Source organism: Bacillus rossius (genome assembly GCF_032445375.1).
Source record: "Bacillus rossius redtenbacheri isolate Brsri chromosome 4 unlocalized genomic scaffold, Brsri_v3 Brsri_v3_scf4_1, whole genome shotgun sequence".
Taxonomy (NCBI): Eukaryota; Metazoa; Arthropoda; class Insecta; order Phasmatodea; family Bacillidae; genus Bacillus; species Bacillus rossius.
In genome coordinates this window covers 18,780,671-18,807,558 of record NW_026962010.1, presented here as the reverse complement: position 1 = coordinate 18,807,558, position 26,888 = coordinate 18,780,671, and the positions used below count along the sequence as shown (strand labels likewise).

The window sequence follows — 26,888 nt, the reverse complement described above, 5'->3', positions numbered from 1 at the left end:
TGGTGCTTCTCAGATTTCTCACGGTCCGCCATCTTGGATTGCGACGTCACGGCGGCCATCTTGGATGGGTGTGACCTTGACCTTTCATTGTTGAGCAAAGATAGAGTTTTAGTACAAGCCAGAATGTTTGGATTTTTTTCGTTGTTTATTTTTTTATTAATTTTTTTTTGTATTTTTATGATATCAAAGAAAACTTGTGGTGGTTTTCTCCGTGTGCTCTTGATTATTCTTGCCAATACTATGATGGTTTTCTCCGTGTGCTCCTGATTATTCTTATCAATATTTTGATGGTTAATCCGTGTGCTTGCGATCATTCCTGCGGTTTCTATCTTTGCTCAACAATGAAAGGTCAAGGTCACACCCATCCAAGATGGCCGCCGTGACGTCGCAATCCAAGATGGCGGACCGTGAGAAATCTGAGAAGCACCAGCAGGAAGGATTTTCTCCTTGGAGACTATCGAAGCCAACCTCCCTTTGCGATCGATAGTGAGCGTTCCGCATCCCACATTAATGAAATATATATTATTTACCTGCAAGCAACACGTGGCGCCATCTGTTGACGACAGCCGGAACTACTTGCATCAATTTGCTTAACATTAGATAAGTTAACTCTCGCTGATGAAATATTTCAAAAACTCTATTTAAGTAATGGTTCCAATTGGAGAAAACTGACAGTTTGATTCTAACATTAGTCACAGAAGCTACCATGGATCATGGTTTTTTTATCTGCAGCTGAATCGGAAGGAAGCCGCTGTAGATACTGTGGCAAGGATTTTGTCATGAGAAGGAATGCTAGACGTCATGAGAAGAATGATTGTGCTAGAAACCCACTACGCAACATGTTAAGCTTTAATCGTTGTAGCAGGTTGTTAACACGAATTGACAGCTTAAAAAGACATGGTAGAACATGTAAAGTCAAGACTACTTACGGCATAGAGGACACCGATGGATCCACTAGACTAAAGAAGAGTGATCTGCATTATGACAATAATTTTCCTTGTCCTGAGCGTGATGGTATTAGCTAACCCGATCGTGAGGAAGAACATAAATTGAAGGATGCTAATGGCTTCGGGAAGACTGAAACTAATGGAAGTATCAACACCGTGAAAAGTGAGAATACATTCAAGCCTATATTCAGTAGATCCTCCATTCTTTGTAAAAATGATGGACTCCTAAAAAGGAAGCATGAAGACGATGAAGACACTTCGACATCATCGATAGCGAATTCATACGGTAATCTGGGTGAAGAGGATGTCTTCTACAGTGATTGTTACAGTGACTCTGAGGCTGTTGACAAAGGCATAGACTGTGATGAAGCACCTAGAGCTGACAAGATCGAAGAATGTGGCGATGTCCTGAGACCGAAACGATGGAAACGTCGGGTTATAATAAATAAATCTGATAATGCTTATTATGATCACTGGGACGATTGATATTAAAAGTATTTATAATAAACAAGCAATTAAGATGGTGGTAGACGAGATTGATTACACATCATAGAAAGATCCAAACATATTGGTTGACCGACTAAGACTTCTACATGGCTCGCTTTGTGCAGGAAACTATCCGTGCATCAAAGAAATATCCTTCATACTCAAAGAACTGAGGAAAGCTGGCTACATACAATAATGGCTTCTTTTACTTGTATTTGTGTAATGTTGAGAAGTAATAAAATATTGAAAGTAAAAATTTAATGTTTTTATTTCTTGTACCTATTCTGATTTCCAACTAAGCCTGTGTGTGTTTCCGGTACTGTATGTGTGATAATTACGTTTCCTGTGTGTACTGTGTGTACGTTCCGTTGCCTGTGTGTACTGTGTGTACGTTCCGTTTTCTGTGTGTACTGTGTGTACATTCCGTTTCCTGTGTGTACTGTGTGTACGTTCCGTTTCCTGTGTGTACTGTGTGTACGTTCCTTTTCCTGTGTGTACTGTGTGTACGTTCAGTTTCCTGTGTGTACTGTGTGTACGTTCCGTTTCCTGTGTGTGTGTACTGTGTGTACATTCCGTTTCCTGTGTGTGTGTGTACTGTGTGTACGTTCCGTTTCCTGTGTGTACTGTGTGTACATTCCGTTTCCTGTGTGTACTGTGTGTACATTCCGTTTCCTGTGTGTACTGTGTGTACGTTCCGTTACCTGTGTGTACTGTGTGTACGTTCCGTTTCCTGTGTGTGTACTGTGTGTACATTCCGTTTCCTGTGTGTACTGTGTGTACGTTCCGTTTCCTGTGTGTACTGTGTGTGCGTTCCGTTTCCGGTGTGTACTGTGTGTACGTTCCGTTTCCTGTGTGTGTGTACTGTGTGTACATTCCGTTTCCTGTGTGTACTGTGTGTACGTTCCGTTTCCTGTGTGTACTGTGTGTACATTCCGTTTCCTGTGTGAACTGTGTGTACATTCCGTTTCCTGTGTGTACTGTGTGTACGTTCCGTTACCTGTGTGTACTGTGTGTACGTTCCGTTTCCTGTGTGTGTACTGTGTGTACATTCCGTTTCCTGTGTGTACTGTGTGTACGTTCCGTTTCCTGTGTGTACTGTGTGTACATTCCGTTACCTGTGTGTACTGTGTGTACGTTCCGTTTCCTGTGTGTGTACTGTGTGTACATTCCGTTTCCTGTGTGTACTGTGTGTACGTTCCGTTTCCTGTGTGTGTACTGTGTGTGCGTTTAGTTTCCTGTGTGTACTGTGTGTACGTTCCGTTTCCTGTGTGTACTGTGTGTACGTTCAGTTTCCTGTGTGTACTGTGTGTACATTCCGTTTCCTGTGTGTACTGTGTGTTCATTCCGTTTCCTGTGTGTACTGTGTGTACGTTTATTTTCCTGTGTGTACTGTGTAATCATTACATTTATTGCGTGTAAATTGCATGTATTGCACGTACATTGCGTACATTATGTGTTGGAGCTGATGGAGCTGTTGGAGCACTTGCAGCTAATAGTCAATTGAAGCATAGGAGCAAAATGTAGATGGATCTGGTGACGTGAATTGTAGCTCTTGGAGCCTGGCGTATATTGGAGAGATCGAAATTTTTTTTCGATCAAATGATCCTCTTTTTTAATTTGTAGATTTGACTCTAGTATTATTGTAAATGGTTCTTGATTTGACTAGCGTATTATTCCATACGGTGCATGTATATAAGCGAGTCCTAGACAGCAGGACGCTCAGTTTGTTACTGACGTCGGCGGTGTAAGGATCACCTAGTTTGTTTCTTCTGGTGCATAAGTCGTGTCAATTATCTGTTCTTGAGACCTCGATGGCATCTTTACCGTCTTTAACGTCGAACTCGGAGGTTGTACAATCGTCTACGGGAACCTTGACAACAGCTACGATGGAGAAGGTGCAGATCCCGTTGACAACGCCTCTGACAACACTGGAGGAGACTTCGATATGTGCTGTTCCACCATCAGCTGAAGTTTCATCAGCACTGAATACTTCAATTAATGAAGAGCGTACTTCGCATCAGTGCAAATACTGTGGCGCATCATTTACTATCGCCTCAAATGCTCGCAGACATGAAAGAAGCGGTTGTTCTAATAATGTTCAAAGAATACACTTTCAGTGCAATAAGTGCAATAAACTAATTTCACGTCTCGATAGCTTACATCGTCATTATAAAAAATGCTCCGAGATGTATAATGAACATGGTTATTTATTTGACTCATGTGTTGTACCGGCTAATGAGACTATATAAGTGATATGTACTTCAGTCCGTCTCTGGCTGCGGTGATAAACGGATCGGATAGACATTTAAAGTCATGTAAAAGGCTTAGTCCGTACAATAAGAAGACTGTTTGAATAGAGGAATCCAAAAGGCTTTAGTAATTTGTCAGTGTGTTTTTTGTACTTGTAGTAGTGTATTGAATTTATGTAATAAATTTTTTTTTTTTTAAAGAACTTGTGGTGTTTTTATTTTCTCACACCTAGCACTTTTTTAGTATTTTTTTAAATTAAAGTTGTTTTGTATCGGCCAGGGGTCGAACCAAGGACCTTAGTCGATCCAATCAATTATTATATGGATTACAAATTTATTTAATGAATTTTGGATTTTTTCCCGAATCTCTAGCATTAAAATTACGAATTTCCAATATGGTGGTCTTGATGTCTGATAGGATGATGGTAGTAGAGGATTTAGAGTCTCTTTAAATATGTTGAACATGGTTTATTGCAATTATTATTTTTTACATAAAATTAAACATTATTGCATCGTTCGGGTATCGATCCGTGGACGGGAATCGATCGAATCAATATGTAAATTAATGAGTGATTTATTTAATGAATTTTGGAACTTTTCCCGAATTTCTAGCTAAATAATTACGGATTTTCAAGATGGCGGCCAAATTTCAAGATGGCGGGTGTCATAGTAATAAATGATTACTGCACTCTAGCGGGTAAGAATTAAACTAACATGTTATCAGCGCACTCTCGCCGACGAAAACAAGATGGTGGTCTCCAGCAACGAAGACAAGATGGCGGACATGACGTCATACTGGGTGACGATATATATGCTTTAAAAAAAGTTGTGGGAGTCAGTCTGCCAAAAGTCACCACGGGGGAAGGATCGGTCGCCATTTTTAATTTTTTTTGCGCTCGTCGGGTTCGAACTGAGGACTCCGAATTCCGTGTCGTAAAAGTATATTTTTTATAATTATTTTGTTAAAATTTTATTATTTGAATTTTTTTATAATTTAAAAAAAAAAATTCATTAAAATCGGATAGTAAATAAAGATTTTAAAGATGGTGGCCGTAACGGAAATTGCAACGGTGACGTCATCATCCAATATGGCTGACATGGCATCCTAGTTTTCAAGGTCATGACCTCGGCGGCTTAGAGCGGCTAGCTCTTAGGTGTTTTAAGCCGCTTTTAGGATATTGGGTTCTTTCTAGGGCAAAACGACTTTTGAGGATTTTCGAAATCCTGATTTTTGAATTGTGGAATTTTTTGAGATTTTTTGGCGGAATTTTTTTCCACAGAAATGTAAATTTTGACGAATTTTGAGGAATTTTGGGCAATTTTTGCCCATTTTTGGCGAATTTTGAGGGTCAAAGGTCAAGGTCAAACTTGTCCCGTTACGCTATTTCCCGTTACACTCCTCCAAGATGGCCGACGTGACGTCACAATCCAATATGGCGGTCGACAATCATCAATCCACAGCCAGAAGCCAGTCCCAGAAAATACTATCCTATACTACTCTCACCATCAGCCATTTCAGTCGCCCTTACATCCTCCTCCACCAAGGCAAGTAGGTGTCAATTTATTATAAAAATGTAACCTGATACCTGGATTGTTTATTACTCATTCAAACCACATCGTGGCCAGATCATATGACTTTCTGTTCTCTCACACCACATTGTTAATTTATACCACAATTCTCCTACCAGATGGTTGAAATTGTGGTCGATAGCCACTGCTTCCAAAGGATAACAACCTTGGTTGCCCTAATAATGGGCAGGTAAAATCATTTACAGAATAAAAGAGCATGCACAGGGTTTCTAAAAAAAAAAGCGCTCGGTGATGGTGCTTCCAAAAGAGATGCCTCCTCCCGCTACTATGACTACATTCCAAGCAAACATAAGATACATAAGGTAAGCAGGATAATATGATTTTCACATCATTTATAAAAACCATAAAAAATAACTTACTGTGTTTTCAGCAAACGTTTCAATAGGCCCCTCATTTCCTGTATAAAAGAATATAGGACCTCCATCATGGTTCCAGAAAGTATCGTTGACAAGGTATTTCAGCTTGAATGAATGGTTATTGGTGAAACTAAAGTGATCGACCTGAAAAGTATCACATTTTTAAACAATATTGAAATGAAGAAAGTGACAAGACATTTAAAAAAAATTATAATGAACTTTATGTATACAGGTACATCTCATACAGGATATTGTTGTAAACAATGTGGAGTACAGGAGCACACAAATGTGAAATAATATGAAAAGTTTACAAAAAAAAATGTTTCTATACCAACAAAACATGGGTGGCGTTAGTGACGTTATAGATTTAGTCGTAACATTTTAAAATCAATTGAATAACTTAATTGAAACGTGTTAGAAGAGAAAGTTTGACAGTGTGACATGACATCGAAAACTTTGCATATTCGGTTTATTTTTAACCGACTTCAAAAAAAGAGGAGGTTATTATTATTAGTCTATGGCAAGAATAGGTATCCATCATTACTCTATGGCCCGTTCAGTAGGTTATTGCAAATAAATGTAGATCGAGTTCACACATTTTTCACCTGTACATTGGTGGTGGATTCTGAGCCTAAGTATGAGAAATTAAGTTTTTTATATGTACAAATTGTTTATTAAATAAAGGTGTTTTACGATATATTTGCTAGTGATAATATTCGAACATAGAAAAAATATAGCATTTTTAAGCAGTTCTAATGCACAGGTTGAATTGACATGAAGATAATAAAATAGTTGTTTCTTACCATATTCTTGCACACGTCCTTTATGCTGATTTGTTTAGGGAATGTTTCATATGTGTGTGCGCAAAGTAAGGTCGAGCCCAAGCTGCAAACGGGGATTGGCGTGTTTCCCCCTCGCTCCCACTTGCTACGATGACTAAGCCAACCCACAAGAGAACTACTACGAGGGGGTAGGGGGGCGAGGTCGAGATTAAGGCTTCGCAACAGGCAGAGTGGCAACAATACTCGCAGCCCCCCAACAGCGACCACACTCTGATCCCTGCCGAAGGACACGAGCAGGTACAAGCCCTCCATCTCTCCCCTGCTTGCATGGCTGCATCACCACACATCCCAGAGAAGGCATGGAGGGAGAAGCAAGGGGACAAGCTGTGCCATCTATTAACAAACAGCAACTGCCTCCAGAGCCCTGCATTGGAATCCCTCCCAACACAACCGCATGCTTTGCGATTCTGTAGGACGAGTGCTGGCCCCATGCGGAACCTAGAAAATATACCCACTAGCAATGCAACAGGCGACATCCAGATTACCAAGCAGGTCGTGTGAGTGGCTGTTGGCCTTGCCAGGTATTTCTTGTGGGAACTCTCCGAAACTATCCTGGCGTGAGTCGGCAACTGTGCCTGTGGCCAAGCCTTTCCAGCAGCCAGGACTACCCCGTGGCTTGAACTTAGTCAAAATCACAACAGATGCATTGTTTACACTTCTCAACACAGAATACTGAAAGTCCCAACTCAAAATATTATTATCATGTCCATACTTACACATATTTAATTGAGAATAATTGAAAAAAAAACATGACCATGACATCTTTTTGCTACATGTTTCACATTTTTGCACTTTTCCTCAGCATGGGACTTAGAATTGGTTATCACATATGACCAAAAAAAATGTTGCATTAACATAAATCTTTATAAGGCATAAAATGCTTCTTGGAACATAGTAAAAAATAACTTTTTGGTTTGATTTTTTTCTTTAACAAAGAAAAATTCCCTTCGGACTTTGTCAAAAACACAACTGCTGATCATCTTAACAACAGTGTAAACATCGACTGAAATAGTATAACATTAATGTCCAGTAGCGGCCGGTAATGTTAAATTATGGGTGTTCACACACTCATACATACACACATGCGAACACATATGCACTCATAAAGAAAAAAAAGAAGACCTCCTACCTTTCTGCGTTTTTGAAGCCTATTTTGGTGTCAGATTATCTGTGTTGGTGCGGCACCGTAGCATTTACTGCTTATATTGGAGTCATGAAAGATATATTTCGTTTATTACACAAACTCATGTCTGTATTTGTAGCCCGAATTAACACAACGAAGCTTATTGAGCAGACTAGTTGTTTTTTAAGAGATTTTAAATTGTAATTCAAAATTGTAGATCGCTGATCAAGCCTCACATAAATAATAAAAAATTATGTTTGATGTTCTTGATTTTTCAAATTTGTGGTTGGGCTTAAGCTTATCAAAGTGTTGCACCTGAAAGCAATGTGAAGTTAAAAAATATGATTTTACAAAATTTAATGCTACAATATCATTATTTATTTGTGAAAACTGAGGATGTGCCGGAATCCTTCGTCCTGATATCCCACCGCCTGTCCTCCCAAGGAGGAGTTAGTTCTATCGCAATGGAGACTGCGCGCAAAATCCATTCTTCTGGTTTTCAGCTGAGCAAACTTGTTGATGACTCTATGATTAAAATCATGCATGCTATTTATTAGAGTCTTTTCTATTGACAACATTGCTAAAGCAGTAAGTCTTTCTTCTAACATAGTGTTCCGAAGAAAAGTCTTGACCCTCTTGAGAGTAGAGAAGCACTGTTCAGCTTCACTTGTTGTCATGGGAGATGTTACAATAATCCTCAGAGACAACTAAGTTGAGGAAATGTGTCCCGGTCCAGATTATTGCTCAAAAGAAACTGCAGTATAACTAAAGCACCATCAGCTTGATGAAAGTCATTCCTACTATACAAAACTTGCAGCTCTGTTCGCAGTTGCTCCTTTGATATAACCGGGTATGTTTCAAGAGCTACTCTAAATTCTTCTTCTGGAAATGCATTTGAAAACACTGGAAAACTATTGACATGAAGAAGTTTAGAAACTATCAAATTACCATTAAACGAAAATCTATCTTTAATACCAACAATAATTGCATCGCAGACTTCTTTAGCCTTTGTAGTTATGGATGTAAATGATAATTTTCTCCTTTTGTTTTGATCAGTTTGCTCCGCTGAAGTACACATGTCCTCCACTTTATCTCTAGCAACCTGTACATAACTTGCAAACTGCTCAATACATGTTTTGATTTTTCCAGAGTCAATGTCAGTGGTTTGCAGTTGTTTGAAGAAAATGTCAGCGTGCGGCATGGTACGATAAAAAAACTCGAGCCAAAATAAAAATACCTACTGGGTCGTGTAAATTAGAAACAAGTCCACTGCTTTCTCGTCGTGTTTTGTCTTCTACTCGCTCTGAATTACAGATATCTTCTAAGCACTCAATCAGCTCGTTCTTTTGCTCAAATACAGTGTTAACTGCCCGAATGTTAAAAACCCATCTTGTGGCTGCCAATCTTGGAAGTCTCTTTTTCACAACACTATAAAGAAGTTTTGTCCTCTGCGAAGACCGAGTAAAGAATGCTGGGAAACCTGACAAATTGGAGAAAAATATTTTCACAGAAAGGTTTATGGCTGCAGCTTTCTGAAAAACTAAAATAAACTGATGAGCATAGCAGTGAATGTAATACGCAAAAGGATACTGTTCTCTCATTTCTGCTTGCACTCCGTTAACACGGCCACTCATGACAGCAGCACCATCATAGCACTGCGCAATTAATTTCGTCTTGTTCTCTCCCAGTTGCGAGTCTACTTCTGAATAAACAGCTTTGTATATAGATTAAGCATCTAAACCTTCTGGATTAAAAAAAACCCCAAAATCTCTCAAAAATGATTCCATTTCTCTCGTATCGAAATACTAATACCATTTGTTGTGAAGTGGACACATCAGTGGTTTCATCTACCATTACAGCTAAATAACTTGCTTGCTTTATTTTGACGCCGCCGTCAGTGCTCCCTCTGAGAGCACAGGCCGTTATGTGTCCTCAACACCTGATCAGTGCCGCGCCTCGAACGCGCCCGCGCGCGCAACATAGTGCAGTGCCCCGAACGGCGTGACGTCAGTCACGGCCCCCTACGTGTGCAAAGCGCCCGGCCGGGTGTGGCACTGCGCAAGGGTATTATTTATTCATGCATTTGATAATATAAACAGAAACTAATAAATCTAAAACCATCAATAATTAATGTTAATGTAATAATCATGTTATAAAGGGTTATCATTCACAAAACTGGCCGAAGTCATCTTCCCGCGCTCCGCAGTTTTCCCGCGGAATTTCCCCCCTCCCTGGCCCCGGCGACCAGGGAGGTTAGTCAGTCGCCATCCAGCACTCGCCCGGGCCGGCAGCCCACGCACGGGGAGCTCTCAACTTTCGCGCCAACATCCAGTAACTGCAATAGGTAATTATAGCCAAACCGTTTTTATATCAGCTCCCCGGTCGGCCCGAATCGGCCGTTCGCGACCCCGCGCGGTCTATTAATAAAATGTGCAGTCCATCCAGGGACTTTTAATGTCTTACGTAATTAACTAGGTGGCCCATCGTGGCACCTGCGCCTCACGCTGTAACGTCCCACATCGGGACATAGTTCATCGCCCACGCAGGGCGGCACTGCGCCAAACGCGATACCAAACATTCGGACGAGTCATTAACTGGGACGTGCCACGGCCACGTGTGTGATATCATACAAGATTCCACCGTGTCCGTACCCAGCGTAACGTGGCCCTCGCCACCTCGCGGAATAGCTGCCTTTGCATATCCATCTGTGCGGGACTAACCACAGTGATTTTAGCATAATGTGTTATCATAAGTAAATTCGCGGGACCTGCCGTCCACGCATTTCACGTGGTGTCCACGTATTCTCGCACAAGCCGAAATAGGTTCACCGTACACGGGGCTTAGGTCGACGATGAAGCGGCCAGTTACGTGAGCGTGTGACGTGTAGTTGTGCAACGGAATAAAACAACTAACAATACGTGTGTGTTTTATTAATAAGGCATCCTGGGAGGCCATAACAGCCCGGGGGGCCCTTTATCGACGCGTCCCTGCCTGCAGCCACGAGGCCAGGAACCCCGCCCTTGAGACCCAAATTAAATTAAACAGTTTAAATTCACGTAAACTCAGATCAGGCAACGGGGACGGCGTCAAAATGGCGCCCAACTAGTGTGGCTAGAACATCACCAAACTCTTTCGACAATCAAGCCAAGAAAACGAAACGAAGAAATTAGCAGACAAAGGGCTCGAGTAGGAATAGGGCAACAGCGCGCAGCGTGGCAACACCGCGCGACAGAGCGGCGCCGCGCCGGCCGGACAACCCCCTCCTCCGCTACCTACCCCACGCAGTACCCCTCCCCTCCTCCACCCGGAACCACCCCTCAGCCCGCACGTCACTCCGCTCACCACCCCTCCCCACCACGCTCCACCCCCAGGCCAGCTGTGAGGGGTGACGTCACGCGACTGTGCCACCACGGAGTCGGGACAGCGACGTCACGACCCGCCGCCCGGGTCGTCCTGCCGCGGCGCGATGCAGACCGACGTCACGATCGACATGGGGGAGTGGTGGAATACGGACTTCCTAACAAGCGGGGGGAAGGAGCCGTAAGGACTGAAACGCAGACCACACGGGAAGGCGGCGCGCGGGAAGCGATGGCCCAGGTCAAGAGGGAGGTCAAGGTCGCGTCGGCGCGACGCTGCCACGCTGTGGGGTGCCACCGCCAGCTCGAAGAGGTAGCCTACTGCCACCAGTGCGGCACCACTAGACACCGCACGTGCACGGAAGCCAGGGAATTCCTGAACTTTCGCGACGGCCTATTCATGTGCGCGACGTGCGAGGGCAAAGTGAACTCGCCCGCACTCGTGACTGTCGTGACCGACACCCGACAAGACAACATCCGGGTCAAGCTGCCCGAATTCTCAGGGCACCCTAACGAAGACCCGGAGAAATTCACACGGGCGTGCCAGGACCGCCTAGCCAGGTACGGCGTACCTAAAGAAGAGTGGACGGAACGCGTCACGGAACAGCTGAGGGGGCCAGCCATGGACTGGTGGTCCATGACGGGCGAGTACGGCGTGGAATGGGAGGACTTCGCGCCACGACTGGAGGCCCGGTTCAATGCCGCCGCGCACGCGCCCAGTGCCAGCGCGCTCTGTTCTGCGAACCGCAAAGGGCGGACGAGGACGTAGAAACCTTCATCCGGTCCAAGATGACGCTACACCGACGTCTAGACGCCGGCAGACCAGTCAATGCGGCGCTTGACGTGACGGTGGAGCTGATGAAGAGGGAGCTGCGCCCGCACGTGCGAGGGGCCGTGGACAGGGAGCTCGAGGACTTCGTCCAGCTGGCGAAAGAAATCGAGCGGGACCTACGCCTGTCACCGCGCCCGCGGGACACAGCAGCCCGCCGCCGAGGGGCGTCCCCGGCGCCCAAGATGGCCCTGGAAGACGAGTGGGCGGTCGTACCGTACGTGAACCCCCCTCCCCCTCCTGACGCTACCCGACGGGGGGGCGAGGTGAGGGAGAGAGGGGCCTCGACACAACCCGCCGCGCACGCGGCCAACACCACCACGCCGCGGGCCGCGCGCGCTAATCCGCGGGCTGAGGGACAGCGAGACCGGCCCCCACAGTGCCGCTACTGCAGGGAGGAGGCCTACCACTGGCACGAGGTGTGCCCCACCCGGGCCGCGCTATGGCAGGACCGCCGACCCGGGGCAACCCAGTCGGGAAACGCCCACTAGGGAACAGGATACCGGTGGGCTACTGTTCCTGGATCACGGTCAGCGCATCACCCACGAGGCCAGTCCGCACGTCAACATCGCTGCCCGTCAGACCGGGCGGCGGTGAAACCCAACACCCGTCAACGTCCCGCCCCAGGTCGTCGGCGAGCGGCGCCGCGTCACCGGCGCCCCCGACGCACCCGGCACCACCTGCGGGACCTGACCAGGCACCATCGCCGCCCGTCAGACCAGGCGGTGGTGTGCCCCAGCACCCGTCAACGTCCCGCCCCAGGTCGTCAGCGAGCGGCGCCGTGTCACCGGCGCCCCCGACGCACCCGGCACCACCTGCAAGACCTGACCAGGCACCATCGCCGCCCGTCAGAACAGGCGGTGGGGTGCCCCAGCACCCGTCGACGTCCCGCCCCGGGTCGTCGGCGAGCGGCGCCGCGTCACCGACGCCCCCGACGGACCCGGCACCACCTGCGGGACCTGACCGGGCATCACCGCCGCGGCTGGGGCGAGCGGGGAACACCACGGACAAGCTGATGCGGGTGCCCGTCCTGCTGAATGGCCAGCCCGTCCACGCCCTGGTGGACACCGCGGCGAGCCACACCTACGTCGCGGCCCACCTGGTGCCCGAGGCGGACCTGGAGCAGCAGGAGGGAGGCGTCCAGCTGGCCACCTGGGGAGCTAGCACGCTCACGACGGGGCGCGCCCAGGTAAGGATCGCCGTCAGGGATATGTGCAGTCGGACAACAGCCCTGGTCGTGCCGGAGCTGAGGGACGACCTGATCCTGGGACTACCGTGGCTCGTACAGGAGGACGCCGCCATCGACGTAGGTGAGGGTAGAATTCACGTTCGACTTCAGGGGAGGAGGACGCTGTACAGTGTCAACCAGAGGGGGGCAGCCCCGCCAACCTCCACCATCACCCTAGCGGACCTGCAGAATGAGGTGCCCCCTGAGTACAGGAACATGTTCAACGAGGTACTGGCCCAACAAGCACAGGTGTTCGCCGCCGCGGACATGCTGCGGCGGACCACAGTCACCCAACACACCATCCCAACACGACCCCACGAGCCCCGCTTTGTCAAGCCCTTCGGCTTCGGACCCAGGGAGCGGGAGGCGATTCAGGCCCAGATCGCGGAGATGTTGCGGGACGGGGTAATCGAACCGAGTGAGTCGCCATACAACTGCTTGGTAGTAATGGCCAAGAAGAAGGACGGCTCACTTCGGTTCTGCGTAAACTTCAAGCCCATTAACGCAGTCACCATCCCCGCCCCTCCACCGATCATCAACATCACGGACGCCCTAGCCGGGTTGGGGGAGGCAGGCATATTCACCTCACTGGACCTCAAGTCAGGGTACTGGCAGGTACCCGTCCGCCCCGAGGACCGGCCGAAGACGGCCTTTACCGCGCCCGACGGCCGCAGGTTCCAGTTCTGCGCCATGCCGTTCGGGCTGATGGATGCCCCCGCGACTTTTCAGACCATGATGGTGCGCGTCCTGGACGGGTTCGTGGGCAAGTTTGCCGCGGCCTACCTGGATGACGTCATCATCTGGTCGAGGACGTGGGAGGACCATGCGCACCACCTCGCCATGGTCCTCGAACGGCTGGCCCGCCACGGCCTGACCTGCGCGCCCCGCAAGTGCCATGTCGGCGCGGTGGAGCTGGCCTACCTGGGGCACATGGTTAGCGCGGACAGGTGCCGGCCTCTGCCCGCCCAGCTTGACCTGATCGAGTCCAAACCTCCCCCACGTACCCGGAAGCAGTTGCAACAGCTGGTGGGGCTGCTCAACTGGCTCAGGAGCTTCATACCCAACTTCGCCGTCGTCACCGCCCCCCTGACCGACCTTCTGTCGCCAAAGTACCGGTTCCGGTGGACCCCGGAGGCCGACCACGCCCTGAACGCCGTCAAACGCCTGTTTCGGGAATGTCACACCCTTGCTCGCCTACAACCCGCAGAGCACATATACCTGCAGACCGACGCCAGCCAGGAGTGCATAGGTGCGGTCCTGTATCAGCTGGGTCCCGACGGAGAGCGGCGCATCGTAGAATACGCCAGTTCCAAGTTTGGGCCAGCGGCGCGCCGCTACCACGTAAACGAGCAGGAGTGTCTGGCGGTCGTGTGGGCCGTGGGATGCTACCGGCACCACCTCGAGGGTCGACCTTTTACTCTCCGGACTGACAGCCAGTGCCTGAAGTGGCTGGATTCGGTGCAGGGAGGAAATCCAAGTTCACCCAGTGGGCACTCACCTTACAGACCTTTTACTTCCACGTAGAGCACGTGCCGGGTCGGGAGAATCAACTGGCCGACGAGTTGTCACGCCACCCCGACCCGGGCACAGAGTTCGAGGACGAGGGGACGTGGGATGAGTTGTTGCCGCCACCTGGAACTTCCCATGACCAGCCCAAGGGGGGGAAGACAGCCACCCTGTACGCCACCCACAACACCGCTACACCGGAAGCCCCCTGGCCCGACAATCTGGCCAGCCTCATTCAGGTCGTGCGTCACGCATAGCTGACGGACGCGACGGCGCGCGCCGATGTGGCCGCGTGCGCGGCCGGGCACTGCTCCTTCCAGCGGTGTCTGGACGGCGAGCTACAGACATGCGCCCCCGGCGACATGGAGAGCTGGCGCACGTACGTGCCCACCGCCGCCCGTCCAGCAGTAATGCACTTCTATCACGATCATGACTTGGTGGGGCATCCCGGGGCGGAACAGACCCAGGAGGCGCTGCGGCATACCTTTCACTGGCCCGGGGTAGCACGAGACGTACGGGAGTACGTCAGGGGCTGTCAGCCATTCCAACAACGCAAGGCCCGGAGGGCCGATGGGGTAGAACAACAACAGCCCCGCAGGCCACAGGCGCCCTTCCACACGCTGGCGTTGGACGTCATGGGCCCGTACCCAAGGACACCCAGGGGGAAACGCTTCCTCGTGGTCGTCACCGACCTCTTCACGCGATGGGTGGAGGCGTTTCCGGCGTCTAACGTCCGGGCTCGGACGATCACCAGCCTGTTGGAGGGGGAGGTCTACTCCCGTTACGGCTTCCCGAAGGTCCTCCTGACGGACAACGGGAGTCAGTTCATGGGCAAGCAGTGGCGGGCTGACTGTCGCCGTTGGGGCATCACCCACCACACTACCCCCACGTACCATTCCCGCGCCAACCCTACGGAGAGGAGAAATCAGGACATCAAGGCCCAGCTCCAGCTACGCCTGGGGGATGACCACACTAAGTGGGATGTGCACTTGCCAAAGATTCTGTACTGCCTGAGGCGGCGCGTCAACGCCGTTACCGGCCACTCTCCCGCGGAACTCTTGCAGGGGCAAAACCTGGCACTCCAGGGGGAGTGTCGAGTAGCCAACACAGCCACCGAGGACTGGTGGGGAGAGGAGTTGCGGCCCCAAATCGAGGCCATGCGAGAGCAGGCGCGGGAGAGGCAGGCCCAGTTCCTCACCCACAAAACGCCCACCACCACGCACGCCCCTGTCCTCCTCACACCCGGACAGTGGGTCTACGTCCGCCAACACCACCTTTCGGCGGGGGCAAAGAACTTCTGCGCCGGGCTGGCCCCGAAGTGGTCCCCGCCGCGGCAGGTGCTGTGGAAGACGGGGCCGTCCACCTACGCCGTGCGCACCCCGAGCGGGCGTCCGGCCAAGGTGCATCGGGACGATCTAAGACTAGTAACCACCCTCCCTGACACACCGACCGGCGGGGCAAGGGACGACACCCGGGGGGCTCCGATTCCCCTGCACCCACTGACGTCAACCTCCCGACGAGCCCAGTCACCGTACCCACTGACATCAACCTCCCGACGAGTCCAGTCACCGTACCCACTGACGTCAACCTCCCGACGAGTCCAGTCGCCGTACCGACTGACGTCAACCTCCCGACGAGCCGTCACCGTACCCACTGACGTCAACCTCCCGACGAGTCCAGTCACAGTACCCACTGATGTCAACCTCCCGACGAGTCCAGTCACCGTACCCACCGACGACCAACCGGACGGGGCAGGGGCGACGACGTACTCCCGTAACCACCCCGCTACTGACCCCACCGACACGGGCGAGACCGCACCCATCGTGAGTCACCCGGACGACGAGACCTACGTACCGGAAGCGGACAAGGAGGACGAGCCGTGGTGGCCACTAGACCTAAACCTGAGCACGTCGACATTCCGAGTAGTGATTGAGGAACCGGCGGCCGAGGCAGGGGACGAGGAGATAGTGGAGAGGAGGTATCCACGCCGGAGGCGGCGTCTGGTACGACCCACATGCTGCACAGGAGAACCGTCGACAGGGGGGGGAGGAGACGGGGCATCTGGCCCGCGAGCTAGGGCGGCCAGGGACACGGGGAACCTAGACGAGCAGGCCGACACTCGGACGGCCCGGCCCCAGAGGGACCGACGGACCCCTTCGCACCTGGGTGACTACATCACCAGCGACCAGGCCGACAGGGAGGCAAATAGCAACCAGGGGGCTGGGGCCCCCACTCGTGCCCACCGGCCCGAAACTGAGCCCCCAGGCCCCCGTGGCCGTCTAGGCCGCACTCGCCATGCCCCAACCCACCTCCGGGACTACTTCCTGGGGACAATCTCATCACTCACCGGGGGCACACAGCCAGGGACACCCAGCATCCACAAGGGGGGACCCCTATTCACCTGGAGGGACCACACCTCGCCCCAGTACCATACTCATAGCTTAGTCAGACCCGTGTGCGAACCAGTGCAACGTCAGAGTGCTGCGACCCGCCGTGTGTAGAGGTGTTGAGGCACATAGCGGCCTCGTCGAGGGGGGGGGCATTTGACGCCGCCATCAGTGCTCCCTCTGAGAGCACAGGCCGTCAATTGTGTCCTCAACACCTGATCAGTGCCGCGCCTCGAACGCGCCCGCGCGCGCAACATAGTGCAGTGCCCCGAACGGCGTGACGTCAGTCACGGCCCCCTACGTGTGCAAAGCGCCCGGCCGGGTGTGGCACTGCGCAAGGGTATTATTTATTCATGCATTTGATAATATAAACAGAAACTAATAAATCTAAAACCATCAATAATTAATGTTAATGTAATAATCATGTTATAAAGGGTTATCATTCACAAAACTGGCCGAAGTCATCTTCCCGCGCTCCGCAGTTTTCCCGCGGAATTTCCCCCCTCCCTGGCCCTGGCGGCCAGGGAGGTTAGTCAGTCGCCATCCAGCACTCGCCCGGGCCGGCAGCCCACGCACGGGGAGCTCTCAACTTTCGCGCCAACATCCAGTAACTGCAATAGGTAATTATAGCCAAACCGTTTTTATATCAGCACCCCGGTCGGCCCGAATCGGCCGTTCGCGACCCCGCGCGGTCTATTAATAAAATGTGCAGTCCATCCAGGGACTTTTAATATCTTACGTAATTAACTAGGTGGCCCATCGTGGCACCTGCGCCTCACGCTGTAACGTCCCACATCAGGACATAGTTCATCGCCCACGCAGGGCGGCACTGCGCCAAACGCGATACCAAACATTCGGACGAGTCATTAACTGGGACGTGCCACGGCCATGTGTGTGATATCATACAAGATTCCACCGTGTCCGTACCCAGCGTAACGTGGCCCTCGCCACCTCGCGGAATAGCCGCCTTTGCATATCCATCTGTGCGGGACTAACCACAGTGATTTTAGCATAATGTGTTATCATAAGTAAATTCGCGGGACCTGCCGTCCACGCATTTCACGTGGTGTCCACGTATTCTCGCACAAGCCGAAATAGGTTCACCGTACACGGGGCTTAGGTCGACGATGAAGCGGCCAGTTACGTGAGCGTGTGACGTGTAGTTGTGCAACGGAATAAAACAACTAACAATACGTGTGTGTTTTATTAATAAGGCGTCCTGGGAGGCCATAACAGCCCGGGGGGCCCTTTATCGACGCGTCCCTGCCTGCAGCCACGAGGCCAGGAACCCCGCCCTTGAGACCCAAATTAAATTAAACAGTTTAAATTCACGTAAACTCAGATCAGGCAACGGGGACGGCGTCAATTTATTCTGAAATTCTTTCCCTTGCAAACAGACAACATGCATTCTAACAATTCATTCTGGATCGACTTTGAAGTACATTTAAACACAGTGGCATTTTCTAAGTGTTCTTTCATTGCAATGTCGATCGAGCTTACAAATTTAACGAGGCCCCTGAAGACACCAGGATTTTCAGAAGTTTCACTTTCATCATGCCCTCGTAACGCCAGTTCAAACGCTCCACAAAATTTTACACAATCTATCAGTCTACCGACAATATATCTGTTCCTGTCCACTTGTTCATTATGTTTTTTTAACAGACTCTCTGTAAGCACTGTCTAGCTGTATACTGATGTTTATTCTACCTAACAATGTAAGTTCAATATTGGCATTTTTGTGAAAAAGAAGAGTTTTCATGTTTATAAATTTTCTCGCCTAAATGTACGAGTTCCTTATAACCTGACTTTGTCCACGTGCTAACTTCTGCACTAAAAATCAGGCACGGAAAACAAAACAGAGCATTTGTTTTTATACAGCCGCATAGCCACTTGTGTTTGTGTACATGTTTTTGTTAAATTTACGTCTGAAAATACGTTTTTGTGACTTTGTTTCCGTAGTTATTTCTAAATGAGGCTGATCAGGACCAAAATTTTTAATTGTTAACTTTTCCTCGTATGTAAGTTTTCTGTTTGCTAAAATTGTTTGTACGGAATTCATTATGGCGATTTTAAAAAATAATACATGTTTGCTGTACGCGCAAAATAACGCAGTCACATTTTCACAGTTAAAGTCTTACAACAAAGGGAAACTTTATAACATACCTCAGAAAAATGTTGTCCTGCGTAAGGCACGGAAAAATATTTTACAAACGCACATGCACACTAATTTTTTAAAGATATTTACGCTCGCATTGAACCACACACAACTACTTGTTTCCACTGAACGTAAAAAACTGAAAACGAAAAGTTTGTTTGGTTAGGGGTGATAGTATTGGAGTGGACAATACTGGCATCTACCGGGCTGATTCATAACTTATGACTTACTTCTCTGATCAGTGCTGCTGTGCGTGCTGAAATTTGGAACTCCATCAGTGAGCGACGAAACGCCAGGATAATCACGAGCACACCAGAGTCGTGCACTCGTCCAGTGTTAAATGTCCCGTAGGATGTGACATTATTCCTTCATGCGCATGCGCAAAAGGACCGAGGCAGGCATGCAGGCAGCGCGTTTCGTGCACAGATCCATTGTGAACACTACAGCGTTGCCGTATCACCGCAATCGAAAAAATAAAAAATATTCCGTGACAGATAAAGCAACGAGTGTAACTCTGGTAGCTGCCACTGGTTAAAGTAGGTAAAAAGGAACTTTTAACTCTACAAAATAAATAAATGTTCTGTAGAAAACTGGGTGTGCACGTGCACCTGTGCTCTTTAATACCGGCCGCTACTGTTAATGTCAGCTAAATATTTAGTTCATACCATTCATGAACAGTCTTTATTGAGTTTTAATTGCATTTTGACAATTTTTCATTCATTTTTCTTTGCCATTTTTCATGCAACTTATACAAGTTGACGTGTCGAGGATGAGTACAGTAGGTTGTACTGAGACTTTTAGTTAGTACCTACTCCCTAAGATACTCATCTTGACCCTTCTTACACACTAAATAACAGGTGTACCACAACATTTGCTTGCAAGTAGAAGGCAACACACTGCAATCAGTACTGAATAAGTCCCATCATAACAAGAATAAAACTTCACGAGTGAAATAAAGTCATATGTGTGTGTTAAACTATCTCATTCCCTGTGCAATGTAGACATCTCACAACGACAATAAATCACCGTTAAAGAGTATTTTAGATTTTGTTTCTAAAATAGCAAATCTGAAGTAAGTTCATTCCCAATGAAAAGAGGAAAATGTGGTCGATATGATTAACCATATGAGTGTATTGTGACCCTGTGGGATCAAAATTAAGCGACAGGAGTTGTCTACTTGAAGATGAAGAAAATAGTGTATAAGTGGGATTACTCTTATAAGGTAAGTGTAATGGCTCTAAGTATCTCGGAGCATACCAGGTCAGTCCTAGCCATAAGTTTCTTACAGTGTCATGTGTTGTTACTGTACTGTGATAGGATGTCAGAACACTATACATAATAGACTGTATATACACTGTAGCTTCACTGTATATTTCTCGCATTGTCGTGTGTACTAACATCACTGTACATTTCACATACTCTTGAGTGCCAAACATTTTTAATGTAACACGTGGGCATGTGAACATTGTTTAGTGCGGGTCGAAACCAAATTATTAAGGGAAATCAATATGTACATTCAGTACATGGGTACACGGTTCATTCCTCAGGTTCCCACCAGGAAACAATAGCATCTACTCTCATACCGAACCGTACACTCTTAGGAAGCCACCACCTATCCAAGAAAAAAATCAGTTAAGTACACAATATTAAACTCTCTCAGCTGACTGATACCTTAATTCCTTCAGTCATTCGACTTTGAAATGACATACATGCCAGGCATGGAAAACCGGTTGCCCGATATGCTGTCCCACGACCTGAATGGCCAAGGCGAAGTACTGGACATGGAGGAGTGGAACCACATTCTCCCGCCCATTCAACCCCGCATATCCAATGGACACAGCCCAGCTTGTGCCTGCATCACCGCAGACTTGAACCGACACATGCTCGCCTAACACCCTGAGTCCCGTGAGACAGTTTTAAGATTCTACCATGACTTGGCCGGACATTCCTGCACGGAATAAATTAGGAAAGCCGTCAGTTGCCATTATCACTGGCCTGGTGCTACTCGGAACATCCACAAGTATGTCCGCGAGTGTGAGACATGCGAAGCACTCAAAGCCTGATGGAGAGACAGAGATTAGCAACAGCCGCTCCACACTCTAACAGCCTCCTTTCAGACCATTGCCCTAGACATCATGAAGCTCTACCCATGCTCGCCATGAGGTAAATAATTCCTTCTGGTCGTAACCGACATGTTCACCAGGTGAACAGGAGCATACTCAGGTAGCAATTTACGAGCAACCACCATCACCGACGTGTTTTCCCGAGAGTTCCTGCCTCGGTGGGGCTACCCTCAGTCGGCCCTCACCAATAACAGTAGCCAATTTCTGGGGAAGTTATGAAAGAACTGGTACACTAGCAAAAAATTTGAACGCCATATCACACCCGCCTACCACCTGAGGGCCAACCCCACTGAGCGCAGAAACGAGACCTGAAGATACAACTGCGAATCTGGCTCGGAGATGGCCATACTCAGGGGGATCAGCACATCGCAGATGCACTGCTTTGCATTCGCCACCACAAGCATGATGCCAGTGGAGATGATACAGGACCACAACCTGCTGCTACCTGGTGTGTGGGCCACATATGGGGTTCCTTACCCTGGGGAAAGACCAGAAGAATGCAAACAGAGGTGTACAGAGGCGCACGCAACTGCCCGATAACAACAAGCGACCTATGTTCTGGACATCACCCCCAGACAATGTGGTCACAACTCCCAATGTGGTTGGGAGAACAGGTGCTCATGTAGACCCACCTCCTGTCAACCACCTCATGGAACTGCAGTACAAGACTCGCACTACACTCGGGAGGCCTGTACACTGTCCAGAGGTACTTTGGGAAGACAATCTACCTCGTCAACCTCGGGGGCTAACAAGTGAAGAAGGTCCACTGGGATGACTTTAGTCGCCTCGATGCCGGAGAGGATTGTTTCTGGAGTGGAACGACAGTAAAACCATGGCCAGGCCAATGCCCGAGGATGCACCTCCAACCAAGGGCACACCACCACAGGAAGAGAGGGACAATGATGTTTGTGCTCTCCCACTCGAGCAAGCAGAGGCCATGAGTCCCTAGGACATGTCATGCCACCAGAAGAGATGCAGAACTCATCCATCCCATCTGATCATCACAGACATGTCCGCACAAGAGCTGGGAGACCAAATGGGACACTGGCCAAAACCGAAAACACTCGTAGGGGAGCCAGAGGTGCCAGTGCCATGGCCACCCCGATGCTAATTCACAAAGCATTGGGCCACTCAGCAAACCTCTGTGATGCCAATTTCAGCGACCGAGTAGATGAGCCACAGGAGGAATGGATGGGGGAATGAGACGAAACCGCTATCGGCCAAACTGACTGCGGAACTACATGGCCAGCGCATGTATTTTAAAACTTTTTGTATCGCCATGTTGTTTTATTAATTAAATTAAATTCACTGTGTACTTCAGTCCACAAAAATAGCCTGAACAGTCTTTTTGCTTTTCACGCACTTTCGCACATGAACAGCAACTCTGCGCGGCACGGCATCGCTAGGGGATATCTCAGTGATCATACACCTGGCACAGAGGCCGGATGCACTCTCACACCGCGGAGATTTTAACATCTTGCCACCACCAATAGCTACAATAGTGTAAGTTTACCATCAATCTTTTTATTTCCACCCTGCCACCACCAATAGCTACAATAGTGTAAGTTTACCATCAATCTTTTTATTTCCACCCTGTGGCCGGCTTCCATTTGGGTCAAGTTAAAACCTAAGCCACATAACCTAATTCATCTAGTCTCTGGACATTTTCGTGGTCTAGACATTGCAACCTTATTGTCGGAGGGCCACACCACGTGGACCCCTCATTGGTCACCATGGGTTAAATGGATATCTTTTAAATTCGCCTGAACTGGACAGCATTTGGGCTAACCGTGCGAACAGCTCAACAAATGTGAATTCAACTTGGGACTTTGAGATGTGTCATTTAGTGACCACGCGAGACACATACCTACAGGGGTCCTCTGCCTATTTATACTTCATAATCGTTACTCTCCTCGTGTATGGTGTGTCAATCCCTTTGTGTGCATAGGTACTGTGTTAGTGTTCATGTATGTAACTGTCTAGGACTATTAATTCCGTACGACTAAAAGACTTGCGATCAGTAGCACAGGTGCACGTGCACACCCAGTTTTCTACAGAACATTTATTTATTTTGTAGAGTTAAAAGTTCTTTGTTATCTACTTTTACCAGTGGCAGCTACCAGAGTTACACTCGTCGCTTTGTTTGCATCTGTCACAGACGTCTGTTTTTATTTTTTCGATTGTGGCGATACGGCAACGCTGTAGTGTTCACAATGAATCTGTGCACGAAACGTGCTGCCTGCATGCCTGCCTCGGTCCTTTTGTGCATGCACACGAAGGAATTACGTCACCTCCTACGGGACATTTAACTCTGGACGAGTGCACGACTCTGGTGTGCTCGTGATTATCCTGGCGTTTCGTTGCCCATTGATGGAGTTCCAAATATCAGCACGCACAGCAGCACTGATCAGAGAAGTAAGTCATAAGTTATGAATCAGCCCAGTAGATGCCAGTATTGTCCACTCCCATACTATATCTCCTAACCAAACAATCTAGACAGTGCTTACAGAGAGTCTGCTTTCAGGTGCAACACTTTGATAAGCTTAAGCCCAGCCACAAATTTGAAAAATCAAGAACATCAAACATAATTTTTTATTATTTATGTGAGGCTTGATCAGAGATCTACCATTTTGAATTACAATTTAAAATCTCTTAAAAAACAACTAGTCTGCTCAATAAGCTTCGTTGTGTTAATTCGGGCTACAAATACAGACATGAGTTTGTGTAATAAACGAAATATATCTTTCACGACTCCAAGATAAGCAGTAACTGCTACGGTGCCGCACCAACACAGATAATCTGAAACCAAAACAGGCTTCAAGAACGCAGTAAGGTAGCACATCTTTTTTTTTATGAGTGCCTATGTGTTCGCATGTGTGTATGTATGAATGTGTGAACACTCATAATTTAACATCACCGGCCGCTACTGCTTGCGATATTGTAGGCTGTCCTACGGACTTTCGTGCTTGGTAGCGAATATGTACTGTTCTCATCCTAGGTAACATAGCTCGACCCAGTTAACTTCCATTTGCATGCATAAGAGTGAAGCTCCTCGTATTGTCTTAATGTCATAATGCACCATGAACATTCATGCCATGCTCAGCCATCCATACGTGCATCGCTATAAGCACGAGACCTGGAACTAAGCGGATTAACACTAGTCGGTAATAGTGAGATGGAACATGTCTCGGCACTCGTATGGGAAGGGCTAGTTACATGACAGCACCTTGTAAAGTGTAGATTTTGTAGTAAAACAAACATCATACCAGTCTAATCTACAGTCATTTATCACGACATCCCGAGTGGCCAACAGCTCGGGGGGGGGGGGGGGGGGGGGGATCTTTGCTGCTAAGCCTCCGCTGTTTCCAGCCATGTGGCCAAAACCCAGTCTTAAGATTTCATGGATTAGCTATCTGGCACACTGGGTTCGCATTAGCAACATCAGCATTCACTGGTAAACACATGGGAGCTTATCAAATTTTGTGTTGATTTGAATGTAGCTAACCTAATATAACTTAGGCATCCTAACTATTTACAAAATTTGAATGCAAATAACCTAACTTAACCCTGTCCACACGATTTTGAAGTATTTTAGAAATAAAATAGAGCAGCCATTTTCAACAAATCAAAGTTGAAAAAAACACCAGTATCTCTAGCGAAATTGATATTCCGCCAGCAAAGGTCACGGAATAATTCCGAGTTTGTGACATCATTCCGCTAACAAGTATTCCAGAATATGTTTGAGCAAATCTCCATCACATTTCAGCCACTCCGCTAGCAGAATTAATCCGACAGCATCAAATATAGGGCCCCAGGTAACTTTAAATTGCCTTAGTAAATGGACTTTAATGACAGCCTAACGCAGACATGTACTTGTTTTATTGTTGTAGGTGTTTTGTAGATACCTATTTGATGAACACAAATGCAGTTTTAATTAAAGTTTAAGATGTCCTGGTATTATTTACATAAAAAAGTACTATTTCTTATTTTTTTCTAAGATATTCATTAAATAAACGAATGTCACGTTTCTTGGCTTTGTACATAATCACCATGCTCTATCTTCATGTCACTCTATGACATTTTTGCAATACTAACGTTATCCGCTATGTACACTCTTGTTTTAGTTTACCATTGCTGGTAATAAATTGTCATGCAAGATTGTTAGACACACTTTTCAGTACAAATAGTTAGTTTAGTTATTTCCATGGTCTTAGTATAGTTTCACGATGGTTATGTCAATTGTGTTGTGTAGCCATGGTTTCAGGACGACTTTTTGACTTACCGGTAAAGTGATGTATTTTGTCTTGTATTGATAAGTCCATGCTGAGCTCAAAAATTCAAGCACTAACACTAGTAAAAGTAATTTCATTTTGTTCTAACCTGACACTTCATAAATATGTTCTTACTCGTACAAACAGTACAAATACGTTAAAACCAAAACTGTAGCCACTTGCCATGTAGCTACCAATAAAACAAAAGCACCATAATGCTGAGCTCGGTTCTACCAATGTATGTGTACGATAACAAAGACGATAAAGAAATAAGGTATTGAACTTTAGTAACGAGCGACCATTGACTTATTCCATCCAAGAAGATAAGGCAATCTTGCACACATATTGATAGTAACAGGTTCCATTAGACGCTTTTAAGTTTGATATGTACATTTAATTGGAATTTGAAGTGATGGAAATGTCGGGTTCTGATAAATTAATTGTATCCATAATTACAGTTTGATGCTAATTGCTGCGAGGAAAGCAATACAATTAACAGTTTTAACAATAACGTCTTATTAAAATTAAGTGGGGTAAATAAAAAAAAATACATTCGATCAGCATCTAGAAAATATTGTGTTATTTACCGACGGGACATTAAAATGTTAGGAGTGTTTTTATTTGTAAACGATTTTTTTAATATTGGCGCTACAAATGACATAACCGCGATTATATATTTTCATTAAAAGCAAAAAAAAAAAAAAAAAAAAAATTCCACTAGTACTGGAGATAAATAATTATTTAATATATTGTACCGTAGTGTCTATTTTTCGTCTAAAATATAGTAATTATGTCTATTAATAATACTATTGAAGGTTAGGAACACCATTTGACCTCAACATTCCTGTTATGTTGAAGAAAATAAACTTATAACATGCGCTGCTTTGTGTTATTGTATTTCTTATGCAGTTTATAAACTCTGCCTTAAAAAACTACACAGTAATGCGCAGTAGCATAGCCAGAATTTGTGTATGGGGCGGGGGGGTTAAGAAGCATGGTTTCCCCCCCCCCCCTATTAAAGAGGGGGTCCGGGGGCCCTCAACCCTGAAAAAATTTGGATTTTAATGTGTAAAATAGTGCTATTTGAGCAGTTTTCGGTACTTAACTTTAAATATTGTAATGGTAAAAATATTAATTTTTTAATAAAAAAATTGTTTGCGTGATGAGGTAAGAAATTAATTAAAGATATTATAATCAATCCAAGTGCCTTGTCCACGTCCACTCAAAATCATAAAAAAAATGCTCGAAGCTCAAAAAAAAAAAAGAATAAAAATGGTTGGGTTTCGGCAGAACTGGCCTATTCCTGGAAACAATTAGCTTTAGCTTGAAGAATTACCCAGTCAACACCTGCTTATAATTACTGCGCTGGTTAAATACAATAGGTGTAAGATATTTGAAAACTTGGGACGTCACGGCGTCAAAACCTTATAACTTCTGCTC

The 26,888-nt window shown here is 47.3% G+C and overlaps 1 protein-coding gene across 4 annotated transcripts in view; it reads right to left on the bottom strand.

Annotated features, from left to right (window-relative positions):
- Positions 1–25,728, bottom strand: part of LOC134541597 (lysosomal Pro-X carboxypeptidase) — a 96,184-nt gene extending 70,456 nt beyond the window's left edge. For 2 of the 4 annotated variants that reach the window (XM_063385138.1, XM_063385139.1), the window contains exons 1-2: positions 25,460–25,723; positions 5,632–5,772 (exon numbers count right to left, since the gene is read on the bottom strand). In XM_063385138.1, the coding sequence (XP_063241208.1) occupies positions 5,632–5,772; positions 25,460–25,546 (228 nt within the window). In that variant the 5' untranslated portion in view covers positions 25,547–25,723. Of the gene's footprint in view, positions 1–5,631; positions 5,773–25,459 lie in introns of all 4 variants that reach the window. The other 2 variants (XM_063385141.1, XM_063385140.1) reach the window with 2 other exon arrangements.
- Positions 25,729–26,888: the final 1,160 nt, after the last annotated feature.